The sequence below is a fragment of the Salvia splendens genome, unplaced genomic scaffold (assembly GCF_004379255.2).
Source record: "Salvia splendens isolate huo1 unplaced genomic scaffold, SspV2 ctg538, whole genome shotgun sequence".
Classification (NCBI taxonomy): domain Eukaryota; kingdom Viridiplantae; phylum Streptophyta; class Magnoliopsida; order Lamiales; family Lamiaceae; genus Salvia; species Salvia splendens.
In genome coordinates this window covers 34424-47083 of record NW_024599195.1, presented here as the reverse complement: position 1 = coordinate 47083, position 12660 = coordinate 34424, and the positions used below count along the sequence as shown (strand labels likewise).

The following is a 12660-nucleotide window of genomic DNA, read 5'->3' as shown; positions in this document are numbered from 1 at the left end:
TCTTTAGCAGTAATCTTTGGATTCAGTCAAACGATTATTAAGCTTGGAACTTCCATTTGACTTGCCTTAGTGTCCTGCAGATCTCTGAAATCAAAGTAGCTGATATTCCGGACATCAATCTCTCTCAGCTTGGTGCAACAAACTATGGACCTTTTAGCGTTGAGGTAATCGATCCAGTAGCGGATTATTTGGAGCTTTTGGAGGTGAGCATTCCAAATTCAAGTGCTTGATGATTCAAGTTCTCCTCAAACAATTGTACCTATATTGTATCAACATTTGTTTCCATTTAGATCTATTCCATTCTAAAATTGAAAGAGTTTGACACAACTTGGATTGTTTTTGGTAGTAGATGCAGTTTATAGTTCATGATCTAGCATACACTGAAACTTCATTCTCAACCTTAGAAGAATATTTGTGAAACCTTCACATTTGATTCTCTCTGATGGGAATTCTGGTTCCAACTTATTTTGCAGCAAGTATTTGATTTTTCACTTGTCAGGAGCCTTATATTACGGCCAGATTTCAGGTACACAACAAGTATTATGGTTCATGATTCTGATGCTTTTCTGCTTCTTCGTCACTACTTTGTATTGTTTCTTTATGCATCGTTTTCAATACAATGTTGTTTTGAGAAATGTTGCTGAATGTTTTGGGTTTTATTATCTTTAGCAGTAATCTTTGGATTCAGTCAAACGATTATTAAGCTTGGAACTTCCATTTGACTTGCCTTAGTGTCCTGCAGATCTCTGAAATCAAAGTAGCTGATATTCCGGACATCAATCTCTCTCAGCTTGGTGCAACAAACTATGGACCTTTTAGCGTTGAGGTAATCGATCCAGTAGCGGATTATTTGGAGCTTTTGGAGGTGAGCATTCCAAATTCAAGTGCTTGATGATTCAAGTTCTCCTCAAACAATTGTACCTATATTGTATCAACATTTGTTTCCATTTAGATCTATTCCATTCTAAAATTGAAAGAGTTTGACACAACTTGGATTGTTTTTGGTAGTAGATGCAGTTTATAGTTCATGATCTAGCATACACTGAAACTTCATTCTCAACCTTAGAAGAATATTTGTGAAACCTTCACATTTGATTCTCTCTGATGGGAATTCTGGTTCCAACTTATTTTGCAGCAAGTATTTGATTTTTCACTTGTCAGGAGCCTTATATTACGGCCAGATTTCAGGTACACAACAAGTATTATGGTTCATGATTCTGATGCTTTTCTGCTTCTTCGTCACTACTTTGTATTGTTTCTTTATGCATCGTTTTAAAATGGTTTAGCCATTACCACTTGTAGTTTTATTTTTACAAAACTTGAAAGGAAAAACTGAAATCAAACATTTTACTGTTAATCATGAGTAGCTTTTATAGCTGATATTTACTCAGCTTTTGGCTCTTAACCATGAATGATACTATTGCAGTCCTAGTGGGTAGAGACGAAAACCCCATGATACAAAATAATCGAGATGTTAAAATTTGCTAAAACATGACTTAAATAATCTCTAGAGCACATAAAATGGAAATCACTGAGGCAAATGCAAGATTTACAGAACAGTAAACTTTATTCCTGTACAATTTTATCTGATACTTTCTGGCATTCTGCCTTCCTATTCGAAGGGACAATATAATTTGAACTTTTCTGTGTGCCTTCTTCAGGCTTAAGAATAAAGTTTCTTTTGTCAAAGTCTGATTAACAGAAGAGCTACATATATATAGCACAAAAACAAAGTTCATAAGGTGATAAGGTCCACTATGACTAAACTAATCAATGATTTTTTCTGTTTCCTATATATTTTTTTTAAAAGAAGAAGAGCTGAAGGTCCTTTATCATCCAAACATTTTCCTGTTGTCTTTTATAAAAGAAAACTGTTTATCTTATCTACCATAAAGTGAAGTTCATAAACTCAATATTTGGTAGAAGAAATAAACTCCTCGTTCTACTCATTTCAGGTTCACATTTGATGCCATGCATGCCGTCACTGGTGCATATGCCAAACCAATTTTTGTGGACAAGCTGGGAGCTAGCATCGTATGTTTGTTGGTTTCATTTCTGCGTAACCAAATTTAATGAACAATGCATGATGGTTCCATATCAAATTACCTCTCCATGAACAGGATTACATTTTAAACGGAGTGCCTCTTGAAGATTTTGGACATGGCCATCCAGATCCTAACCTCACGTAAGAAGTATACTTTTGAAAAATCTAACATAATTCCTAAAATGCTGATTTTAATTTGTTGATCTGGAATAGATATGCGAAGGAATTGGTGGACCTCATGTATGGAGAAAACGGACCTGATTTTGGCGCTGCAAGTGATGGTACGTGTCAGTGTACTTCCATTGCAGAACATATTTAGTGAAGACTAACAACATTAATGGTTTCTATTTTCATAAAGTTGATTTGTAAAGACAAATAAAATTAAGGAAAAGCAACAGAAATAATTTATTCTGCCCTGATAAACAGATCTTTCATTTTCTATCGCTTTATGCAACCTCCGTATTAATGCTCAAGCCAGTCTATAATCTTATCACCGTCACACTTTTTTTAGGAGATGGTGATAGAAACATGATTCTTGGGAAAGGATTTTTCGTGACTCCTTCAGATTCTGTTGCTATTATTGCTGCCAACGCAGAAAAGGCCATCCCATACTTCAAAACTGGCCCAAAGGTTTGAAAAGCATGAAGATTCTACTACCATTGTTTTCTCTTCAAAGAGCTTACACATTCCCAGCTTATATATAATATAACAGGGCTTGGCTCGATCCATGCCGACTAGTGGTGCTCTGGATCGTGTAGCAGAGAAGTTAAACCTTCCCTTCTATGAGGTTTGGTACTCTACAACTCCTTGTAATGAGTTTTGGCTGATTTATATTATAATGGAAGGAAAAGTATATTCTGATGTCAATCCTATCTAATGAACAAACTTTGCTTTAGGTGCCCACTGGTTGGAAATTTTTCGGGAACCTGATGGATGCAGGGAAATTGTCGATCTGTGGAGAAGAAAGTTTTGGAACTGGTTCTGATCACATCCGTGAGAAAGATGGTATCTGGTACGTGTATATCAATTCACTTGTACATAAATGTTGAGTGCACATCAATTCATTTGTACATAAAGAAAACTTAATCCACTTCATCTAAAGGATTAAGCATATGATGAGTGCACATCTGATTTGATATTATAAGGAAATCTTATGGTTGATCACCTCATCTGCTTTTTCGAGAAATTTAGTTTGAGTTTGTTAACTGAATATTCTTATTGACAGGGCTGTTTTAGCTTGGTTGTCGATAATTGCTTTTAGAAATAAGGACAAGAAACCTGGGGAAAAGTTGGTTTCTGTGTCTGATGTTGTGTATGAGCATTGGGCGACTTATGGAAGGAACTTCTTCTCTAGATATGACTACGAGGCAAGCCTTAGATACTCTGCTACTTTGTTATATCTCCTTCTAATGTGTACATTTTACTGCAACTGAAATACCTCGTTCCTTGCACAATAGGAATGTGAGTCCAATGGGGCTAATAAAATGATTGACTATCTTAGAGACTTGATTTCCAAAGGCAAGACCGGCGATGTATATGGTAAGTATCGATCACTAACTACTTGACCGAGAAGTTGGCTATTTAGCTAAACGAGATTTGTTTATTGTAGGAGACTACACCCTGCAGTTTGCAGATGACTTCACCTACACTGATCCTGTAAATTGATCCTAACCCAAAATCGTGACCTTAATTTTCGACTATGGTTTATATTTATGACACGATCTTCCCATACTTCTGCAGGTGGACGGCAGCGTAGTTACCAAGCAAGGCGTGCGTTTTGTGTTCACTGATGGATCCAGGATTATATTCAGGCTATCGGTATGTGTCTTTTCTGATCTTGAGCTGAACTCAGCTCCCGGTTACAGTTTTCTACATGTCAACATCATTTTTGAGCTTCCCTTTTCCCGTTTCTCTATCCCTACTACTAAGATGATCAAACACAGGGTACCGGGTCTGCTGGTGCAACTGTTCGTATATATATTGAACAATTTGAGCCGGATTCATCCAAGCACGACGTGGATGCACAAATAGCATTGAAACCATTGATAGGTTTGATTCTTGTTATTCTGTTACTGTTTCCCTGTGTTTTTCTCGGAGTTTCTAATTGTCTGTGTGGTTAGATCTGGCTTTATCTACATCGAAGCTGAAGGAGTTCACTAGAAGGGAGCAGCCAACGGTCATCACATAGATTGGGATCTTTGAGGAAGAAACGACAGCGTTTGACCATACCTGAGGTTGGATATTCATCCTCGTGTCTGATACTCTGATTCACAATTGGTTAGTTTAGTTTGTTTTTTCTATATAACTTGCATCAGTAGTCCTGGTTGAGAAACTCATTCTATTCACATGCTGATGCAAAATCCTGTTAACATATTTATACAAATCATCATCGGAATGTATGGGACGTCGAACAGAATGCACGTTTTACCCTTGTGAGGTAGCATATGTTCTAGTATCACTGAAAGTAAACGGTCAACTAGGGATTGAGGAGTTGGACTATAGGATTAGTAGTCCTTCACTTGTGATACAGGTGTTGATTGGAGTTATATATTGTCAAAAAGATTTTGATATCTTTTCAAAGAGAGAGTGTGTGTGGGTGCTCAGATGATTTGTCTGAAAGTAAGCAACAAGTTCACGTGAATATACACGATACTTTTGGTTTGAACTTTGAAAAAGTAGCCAAGTTTAGGCACATTTTTAAGGTCATCCTGGTTTGAACTTTGAATAAAGTAGCCAAGTTTAGGCACATTTTTGAGGTCATCCTCCATCTCAACATTGTCCCCCATTTCTAGCCACACTGATTTTTTTAACTTTTTATAATAGTGCATCTCAAAACGATGCCTATAATACTCATGAAATTCATCAAAAAATCTAAGGGGCCTATTTTAAGTTCTTTATCACTTTTGTAGGAATTAGGTAGTCCATTTATTTGTATATATTGGAAGAAATCAATCACTAAAAAGTGAAGTTGAGTGTTGGCAAATCTTGTAGTGGATGTAATGAGTGCTTGATTGCAAAGAAAGACTAGAGGTAAAAAGTGGGACATTGCTATAAACATTAGTATGCTTGTTGATCAGACTCTCACTCACAATCTCAGTGATCTGCTTCGCTAACTATAGTTGTCATCTCCAATAGTTCTTGTGTTAAGTGCCCAAGAATATGTTTTGAACATTGAAAATCTACCACTAACACCACCCCCTTTCCTACTTGGAAGAGAGGCAGATTGTCTGTCTTGTCGTTGCTTGTGTTGGACTTCACTTAATTAATCATGGAGATTCACATGTAGCTGCTGCCAACATTATTTTCTTGATTAGTAGTTGACACACAAATTAATATTCTACTATATGTTTAACTTGCTTTGGACATCTTTTATATGGTCAAATCAGTTAGTCTATGTAACAATAATGCACAAGTCCACCAGTAACTAATTTCGTCGTATATATGTGATATAGTTTTGGGTCAAGATCAGATATTATCTAACCATAACACAATTTTACATAAATTTTGTGCACACGAACAATAAACAAATATTGTTAACATCGTTGGGGATAGAGTGTAAGCATGCTTTTCATTATTATGGACTAAGGCGACAAAAGGTTAAAACATACTCCCTCCGTCCCATTAAATATGCAACATTTGCTTTTCGGCACATGATTTTAGGTAGTGTTGTTTTGTGAGTTAATGAAGAGAGAGTAAAGTAAGAGAGAAGAAAAATAGAGAGAGTATTGTTTCTATTTTTAGAAACGTTTCATTTTTAATGAGACAAATTAAAAAGGAAAATGTTTCATTTCTAATAGGACAGATGAAGTAATTCTCAAGATAATAAATTAGAACATTTAATTATGCGTGAATCCAACATTAATGCCGAAAGGGAGTATAAGGAATGGACAGTGTTACACAATTAGACAAACGTGAAGCATCTTAACAAATTTTTGTGGTAATTTTTAATATCATTTCCTATGATTGGTTAGTACCTTTTTCTGACGTTTGAAATTATGTTATGCCGTTTTTTAGAGTTTCACTTTTGTACGGACCATACACCATTGGTATGTTCAGATTTTCTCTTCAATTTCATTTGTGTGTCATGATTTTGCTTTTATAATTGTTAATTAGGATTGATTACACGTAATTTGGATTTGTATTTAATTCTCAGTATTATTCAATTGGTTTTCTTATTTCGTAATTTTGATTTTATAATTGTTAATTAGGATTGATTACACATAATTTGGATTTGTATTTATTTCTAAATATTATTTAATTGTTTTTTTTTGTAATTGGGAATTAAACCTTTTATTTCAATTGTTATTAGTTAATTGATGAAGGGACACATGTGTAGTGTATATTTTTTTTGTTGGTATTGTTTGATATCCAAAAGGGGCGAAACAAGTGATACTTGAAAGTTGTGGAGTAAAGAAAAAATAAATAATAAAAGTAAGAGATTCAAACGAAGAAAGAGTAACAATTAAGCAAAGTAAACGTATAGATTAGTGAAATAAAGGACGTGGGATGCAAATTTGAATCAAGAATATTGAGAGCGACAGCCTTTTAAAATTGGTGAGCCATAAGAATCCATAGTCCTCCATTTATAATAGAACCAAACCCTTGGGAATTGTTAAAATGGCAAGTCACCCCTATTTTGGAGGGTATTCTAACACGTATTCAATAGAAGCAAAAGCCACCTTTTCCATTTAATTTTTTAATCCTCACCAAATAAACAAAAGCCTTGGAAATGATAGGACTGGGGGAGCCTGCTGCCTTGTCTATCCATATATAGAAACTAATAATTGTAATTTATTTAATTTGTAACTAGTATAAATCTAGAGGCGCAAGTGTTATCATCATCACACTTTACTATAGTACTAGTATATATATATATATATATATATATATATATATATATATATATATATATATATATATATATATATATATATATATATATATATATATATAGGGGCACCTTATTCTCCTTTTCACATCTTACATCTTTTTTCCTTCTTAATAATACCCGTTAGATCTAGGGAATCGACGGATCACATTGTTTCAATAAATCTACTTCCGTGTTGCATTATAGAAGGTTCGTAAATGCATTATAGGGGTAATCTAGACATTTTGGCCGAATATGAACCGCCATATTTTTGGAATACACGACTTTCGTGGGATTTGAAACGATCTCAATCTTCTTCTTTCTTCATTCATTATTCTTTCACCCCATCCCACTCCTTCCACTCTCTCCACAACCGAAACCCTAGACAACTCCCTCCCAGCGCCGCGTCTGAAGATTGGGGATTTTGTCGACCAAATTTCGGAGGAAATAGCTATCACCGATAACATCTACTCAGAAACACCGATTCGTTTCTACTAGGTATGTTTCCATAGTGATTTAGGCTTCTTTTTGTCGTGATTTTGCAGACCCACGTTGTTAAAATTGAATCTTTGAATGCGGCGAGGCGTAGAAATCTCTGAAATTAGTTGTTCGACTAAGGTTGTCACTGATTATCCTGACGTAGAAATTGTGTTGTGTTAAATAGGGATGGAATTAGGTCTCTTATATTTCCGTTGTATGCCAGGTTCAAAATGCCGAAAAGAGGTCGTCCGCGCTCCCAAGCATCACAGGATGCAGGTAATTTGTCGTCGCATCTTGTGCTTTTCAGTATCGGATTAGTTTATTGTGTATAATGGTATTCCCATGTCTGTGTGTTGTTTGTATTAACTGTGCTAGAGAATAAAATAGTTAACATGGAGTGTTGTTTGTATTGTTATACTGTACATTATGGAATGTATGCTGTTGTGCTTTTAGGGCATACTGTACATTATGTATCATTATCTATGCATTATATTGCTGTTAACATGGAGTGTTGTTTGTATTGTTACAGAGGATTCAGATTGAGGATTAAATATAGATTCTTTACAATGTGAATTGACAGTTATAATTATCTGGTTGATTTTATGCATTATGGCTAAGATTAGTATGCTCCATTAATTGTTCTTACATTATCAGTTTTTCCTTGCTGTACGTAGTTATCCGCATTAATCTCATCTGATTTTGTTTTTTTTATCTGCATTGCATTATGTCAAAGCATAACAGCATACATTCCAGGTTTTGTTGCATTTTAGAGGTGTAAGTAGTGTCATCTGTGATATACAACCTAATGTTAACAAAAAATTTTATGTGCATTATTTAACTTACACTATGCATTATGTAACATGACATATGCATTGTAGTCAGTATTTTAAGCATTATTGCCGGTCTTAGCTGTCGTTGTTAAGTTTAATACATTATTTATTATGACTTACGCATCATATGTTGTGGTATATGTATTAATGGTGTTAGCTGTGGTGTTTAAGTTTAATTCGTTATTCATTGTGACTTAAGCATCATATATTGTGCTATACATATTAATCAGTAATCAAATTCAGTTCATGATGTGTTTTTCGGTCCATTTCAGATAACCAGCTTAGAGTCGACAAAGACAGTGTTTGTCGACGACATTATTCCCGTGGCGCTAGCCCAAAAGATTTAGGGAGAGGTTAGCCGAGATAGGCCCTGGGACCTCTGGTAGTCAAGGTGAGCCTAAACCACCTACGGGGCGAAAACTTAGCACAGTCTTTGTTGGAAGACTTAGCACTTTAGATATTTTTACAACCTTGAATACACTGAACAATGTTTTTTAGCATAGTCTTTCTAATTTTGATCTTGTGAACACTCAGCCGAACCGTATGTGCATTCTTTTTAATCAGACGGATACAAATACTTTGTGTGTAATTGGTGTATTATGTTCTTTGTCTTGTTTGTAATATTTTTTTTGTCTGTATAGGTGGCCAATTAACTCTCGTAATGCTTAACGCATGCCAAATAATGCACTAATCCTTGTGCGCAATGCAATGGCAACACTAAATAATGCATTTTTATTATACACCTAATAAATTAAGCCCCCGTATGTAGTACGCCTTTATTTTATGTATATCATATCTGCTTATAATGTAAGTATTTCGTATTAGATTATGCATTACAAAACTTGTTTTTGTGTATTTTACACAAATAATGCAACAATCGTTGTGCGTAATGCTATCGCCTCAACTAAATAATGCATTCGTTTATTGCACACCTAATAATTTAAAACATATATATACTACGCCTGAATTGTATGTGCATCATATATGCTTATAATGTAAGTATTCGTATTAGATTATGCATTACAAACGTTGTTTGTGTATTTTACACAAATAATGCAACAATCGTAGTGCGTAATGCAATGGCAAAACTACATAATGCATTCGTTTATTGCCACACCTAATAATTTAAAACATATATATACTACGCCTGAATTGTATGTGCATCATATCTGCATATAATGTAAGTATTCGTATTAGATTATGCATTACAAACGTTGTTTGTGTATTTTACACAAATAATGCCAACAATCGTAGTGCGTAATGCAATGGCCTAGAGCTACTGTTTGAGGCCTAGGTATATGGGCCTAGGTATATGCATTATGAACTTAGCCTGTGCATTATCAGTGATGTTTAATGCATTATGCGAATGTGTTACGCAATCATTCATGTGATCTGATTAATACGTTGTTTGCATTAATATGTAAACATTAATATGTGCACATCTTTACACAGAACGTTGTTTGCCTGGTATTATGCATTATTAGACTTCATGTGTACATGGTTCAAAAGGTTTTAACGAGAGGTTCCAAAAAATGTTTAGTATTACTCATTTGTGCATTATTTTAAATAATCTGTGCATTCTGTAACTAGTAGTATGCATTATATAGCATATATTATGCATTATTGTATTTTGTAATAGTAAAAGTCTGATATTTAATTTTGATGATTACATATCAGAGAAGCTGCTACGACTTGAAAATCGACGAAACAGTCGATGATGTTATTCCAGTAGCCCTAGCACAAAAATATAGGGAACGATTGGCTGAGGCAGGCCCAAGCACGGCTCCAGAACAGAGTGAGGAGAAGAAAGCCAGGGGGGGAGGTCGACCATCTCTATTGTCGACAACCAACGTCTAAGTTTCTAACTGTAGTATATTGTTATTGTACATTCCATTAAGTGTGTGTGCATAATAATGAAAACCTTCAATGCTAACAATGTACAGTATCAGTTTCGTAATATGTTCTGGGATGCATTGTTTGTCAAGTATTTTGCATTATTATGTACATACTACACCACATGGTAACGAGTAATGGATACTAATGACTATATAATGCACAAAATGTGAACTGCAATGCATTCGAACAAGTTGTACCGTGTTACGATGTTTAACACACTTTTCTTGCTTCCCTATGGGTTTAATAAGCTAGGGGCTAGGGTATAGTACGTAGACATTAATAACAAATTGTAAACCGATACATATAATGCACCAAATTGTAACGAGTAATGGATATTATTGAATATATAACCTACGCGCTATGCATGTGCACCCCAGATGAATTACCGCAATTTGTGTATATCAGTTAAAAAATAACTGCGCGCTATGCATGTGCAACCCCAGATGAATTACCGCAGCTCGTGTACTTGGACAACGTTTTTTTGACTTAGAACATACTACACCCTAGCCCCTAGGCTTGCTAAACCCTTAGGGAAACAAGAAACGTGCGCCAAACATTGAAACTAAGGCCAAACTTAAATTAAATTTGTGAGTATAAAAGTACATTATATATCAAAAAACGTGCATTACAGCACTTAAAACAAGCATTATATAGTATCATGTGTACATTGTGTATATCGGCTAAAAACTACTACCTAACGGATATGATTCCTAAACCTTAGATGAACCTTAGATGAATGACCTAAACTCGTGGACTCAATGCATACTACAACCTAGCCCCAAGAATTCCTAAACCCTTGGGGACAAATAATAACCGTGCACCTAGCAATCAATCTCGGCTTAATATTTCCACATAGATGGAAGCTACTTGGTCTTCTTGTATTAATGGGCCAAGCGGTGAATCCTGCTCTCCACCAAAATCAACCTGAACTTGGAATCCTTATCCTTCTTGTTCCTCTCCAAATGCTTCCTGATGGCCATGACCTTCTTAATCAAGTGGTATAGCTTCCTGGAAGTGGTCCTTCATTAATTCCTCCAACCTATACATTGCAGATGACGTTTTATGCATTATACAGACAATATAATCCATTATGCATAATCATTTGGTGCATTATTTGTACCGGGTTAACGCCAAAAGGTATGATTCATACTCGCGGGCGATCAGTTATTTTCTCTATCCTATACATTGCCGATCACGTATTATGCATTATATAGTCAATACAATTCATTATCCGTCATCTTAAACGTTTTTTTTGATGTGTACGTACCATACCCTACCCCCTAGGCTTATTAAACCCTAGGTGAAACAAGAAACGTGTGCAAAACATCAAAACTACTAACCGATATTTAAGACCTAAAGGAATAAGGCATACTATCGGTCCTTCAAATATTCGTACAACCTATACATTGCAAATAACATAGTATGCATTATACAGATAATATAATGCATTAGGCATATTCATTTGGTGCATTATTTAAACCAACTTTATTGAGTACAACATGTACATTGGAAACTTACGTGATTTATTTTTAGGTCAAACACAAGCTATTCTTATACGATTTTATTAATGGGTATGTACTATACCTAGCCCCTAGGATTATTAAACCCTAACGGGAAACAAGAAACATGTGACAAACATCAATACTACAACCCGATATTTATAACCTATACATTGCCGCCCACGTATTATGCATTATATTGGCAAAAAATGTCATTATACTCCATCATTTGGTGCATTATTTGTACCAACTATAAATAGTATAATATGTCAATTGGAAGCTTACGTGATTTATTTATAGGTCAAATACAAGCTATTCTTAAACGTTGTAATTAATGTGTGCGTACTATACCCTAGCCCCTAGACTTATTAAACCCTTAGGGGTCAAAACAAACGTGGTGCCAAACATCAATACTACGACCCAATACTTATACCCTATGCATTGCCGCACACTTATTATGCATTATATAGTAAAAACAATTCATTATACTTCATCATTTTGTGCATTATACGTATCGTTTTAAATTGCTGCACTATTCAAGCCAAGAGCTAAACCCTGAAGGAATGTTTCATAATCGCGGTCGGTCATTATTTACACTATCCTATACATTGCATTACATAAATTACGCATTATATAGTCTATAAAATAGATTATCCATAACTATTTGGTGTATTGTTAGTATCAATTTACATAACTACATTAGCCACGCCATTAACGAGACCCACAAGGACTGATACGTACTAACGGTGCATCATCATGGTTTTGACTCTCACCCTATACTAAATCAACAATCCACAACTATTGGGCATCCACAGACCATAACAAGAACCCTAACGGACAATAATTGAAACCTCGCCAAAGTTGTTTTTTGCAATATATCGCAACACACGAAATACGTGCTCAACAAGTATCTGGATAACAAATCGGATCTGAATTGGTATTGATACCTACGATACATAAACAAATACACAGCATACGGAGAAAATAGAATTGAAAAAAATGATTATAACAACGCCGGCGTAACAAGATTATAACAACGCCGGC

General features: G+C 35.1%; 1 protein-coding gene across 3 annotated transcripts; it reads left to right on the top strand.

Annotated features, from left to right (window-relative positions):
- The first annotated feature begins 123 nt into the window (after positions 1 to 123).
- LOC121790526 (phosphoglucomutase, chloroplastic) lies at positions 124 to 7667 on the top strand. 3 transcript variants are annotated; one of them, XM_042188720.1, is made up of 17 exons: positions 124 to 203; positions 474 to 526; positions 743 to 865; positions 1136 to 1188; positions 1956 to 2034; positions 2121 to 2185; positions 2258 to 2325; positions 2556 to 2674; positions 2757 to 2831; positions 2941 to 3056; positions 3270 to 3411; positions 3502 to 3583; positions 3654 to 3700; positions 3785 to 3862; positions 3988 to 4093; positions 4165 to 4278; positions 7615 to 7667. In XM_042188720.1, the coding sequence occupies exons 5-16, from the start codon at positions 1972 to 1974 to the stop codon at positions 4230 to 4232; spliced, it is 1029 nt and encodes a 342-aa protein (XP_042044654.1). In that variant the 5' UTR covers positions 124 to 203; positions 474 to 526; positions 743 to 865; positions 1136 to 1188; positions 1956 to 1971; the 3' UTR covers positions 4233 to 4278; positions 7615 to 7667. The 3 variants fall into 3 exon arrangements, with proteins under 3 accessions (XP_042044654.1, XP_042044653.1, XP_042044655.1); XM_042188719.1 differs by lacking the exon at positions 7615 to 7667 and having other exon boundaries at positions 4165 to 4502; XM_042188721.1 differs by lacking the exons at positions 474 to 526; positions 743 to 865; positions 7615 to 7667 and having other exon boundaries at positions 188 to 203; positions 4165 to 4502.
- Positions 7668 to 12660: the final 4993 nt, after the last annotated feature.

Excerpts from the sequence above, each read along its gene's own strand:
- LOC121790526 (XM_042188720.1), top strand. The coding sequence starts at position 1,972 with ATGCATGCCGTCACTGGTGCATATGCCAAACCAATTTTTGTGGACAAG. Across the intron at positions 2,035-2,120 it reads ACAAGCTGGGAGCTAGCATC|GATTACATTTTAAACGGAGT; the intron begins GTATGTTTGTTG and ends CTCCATGAACAG. Across the intron at positions 2,675-2,756 it reads ACTTCAAAACTGGCCCAAAG|GGCTTGGCTCGATCCATGCC; the intron begins GTTTGAAAAGCA and ends ATAATATAACAG.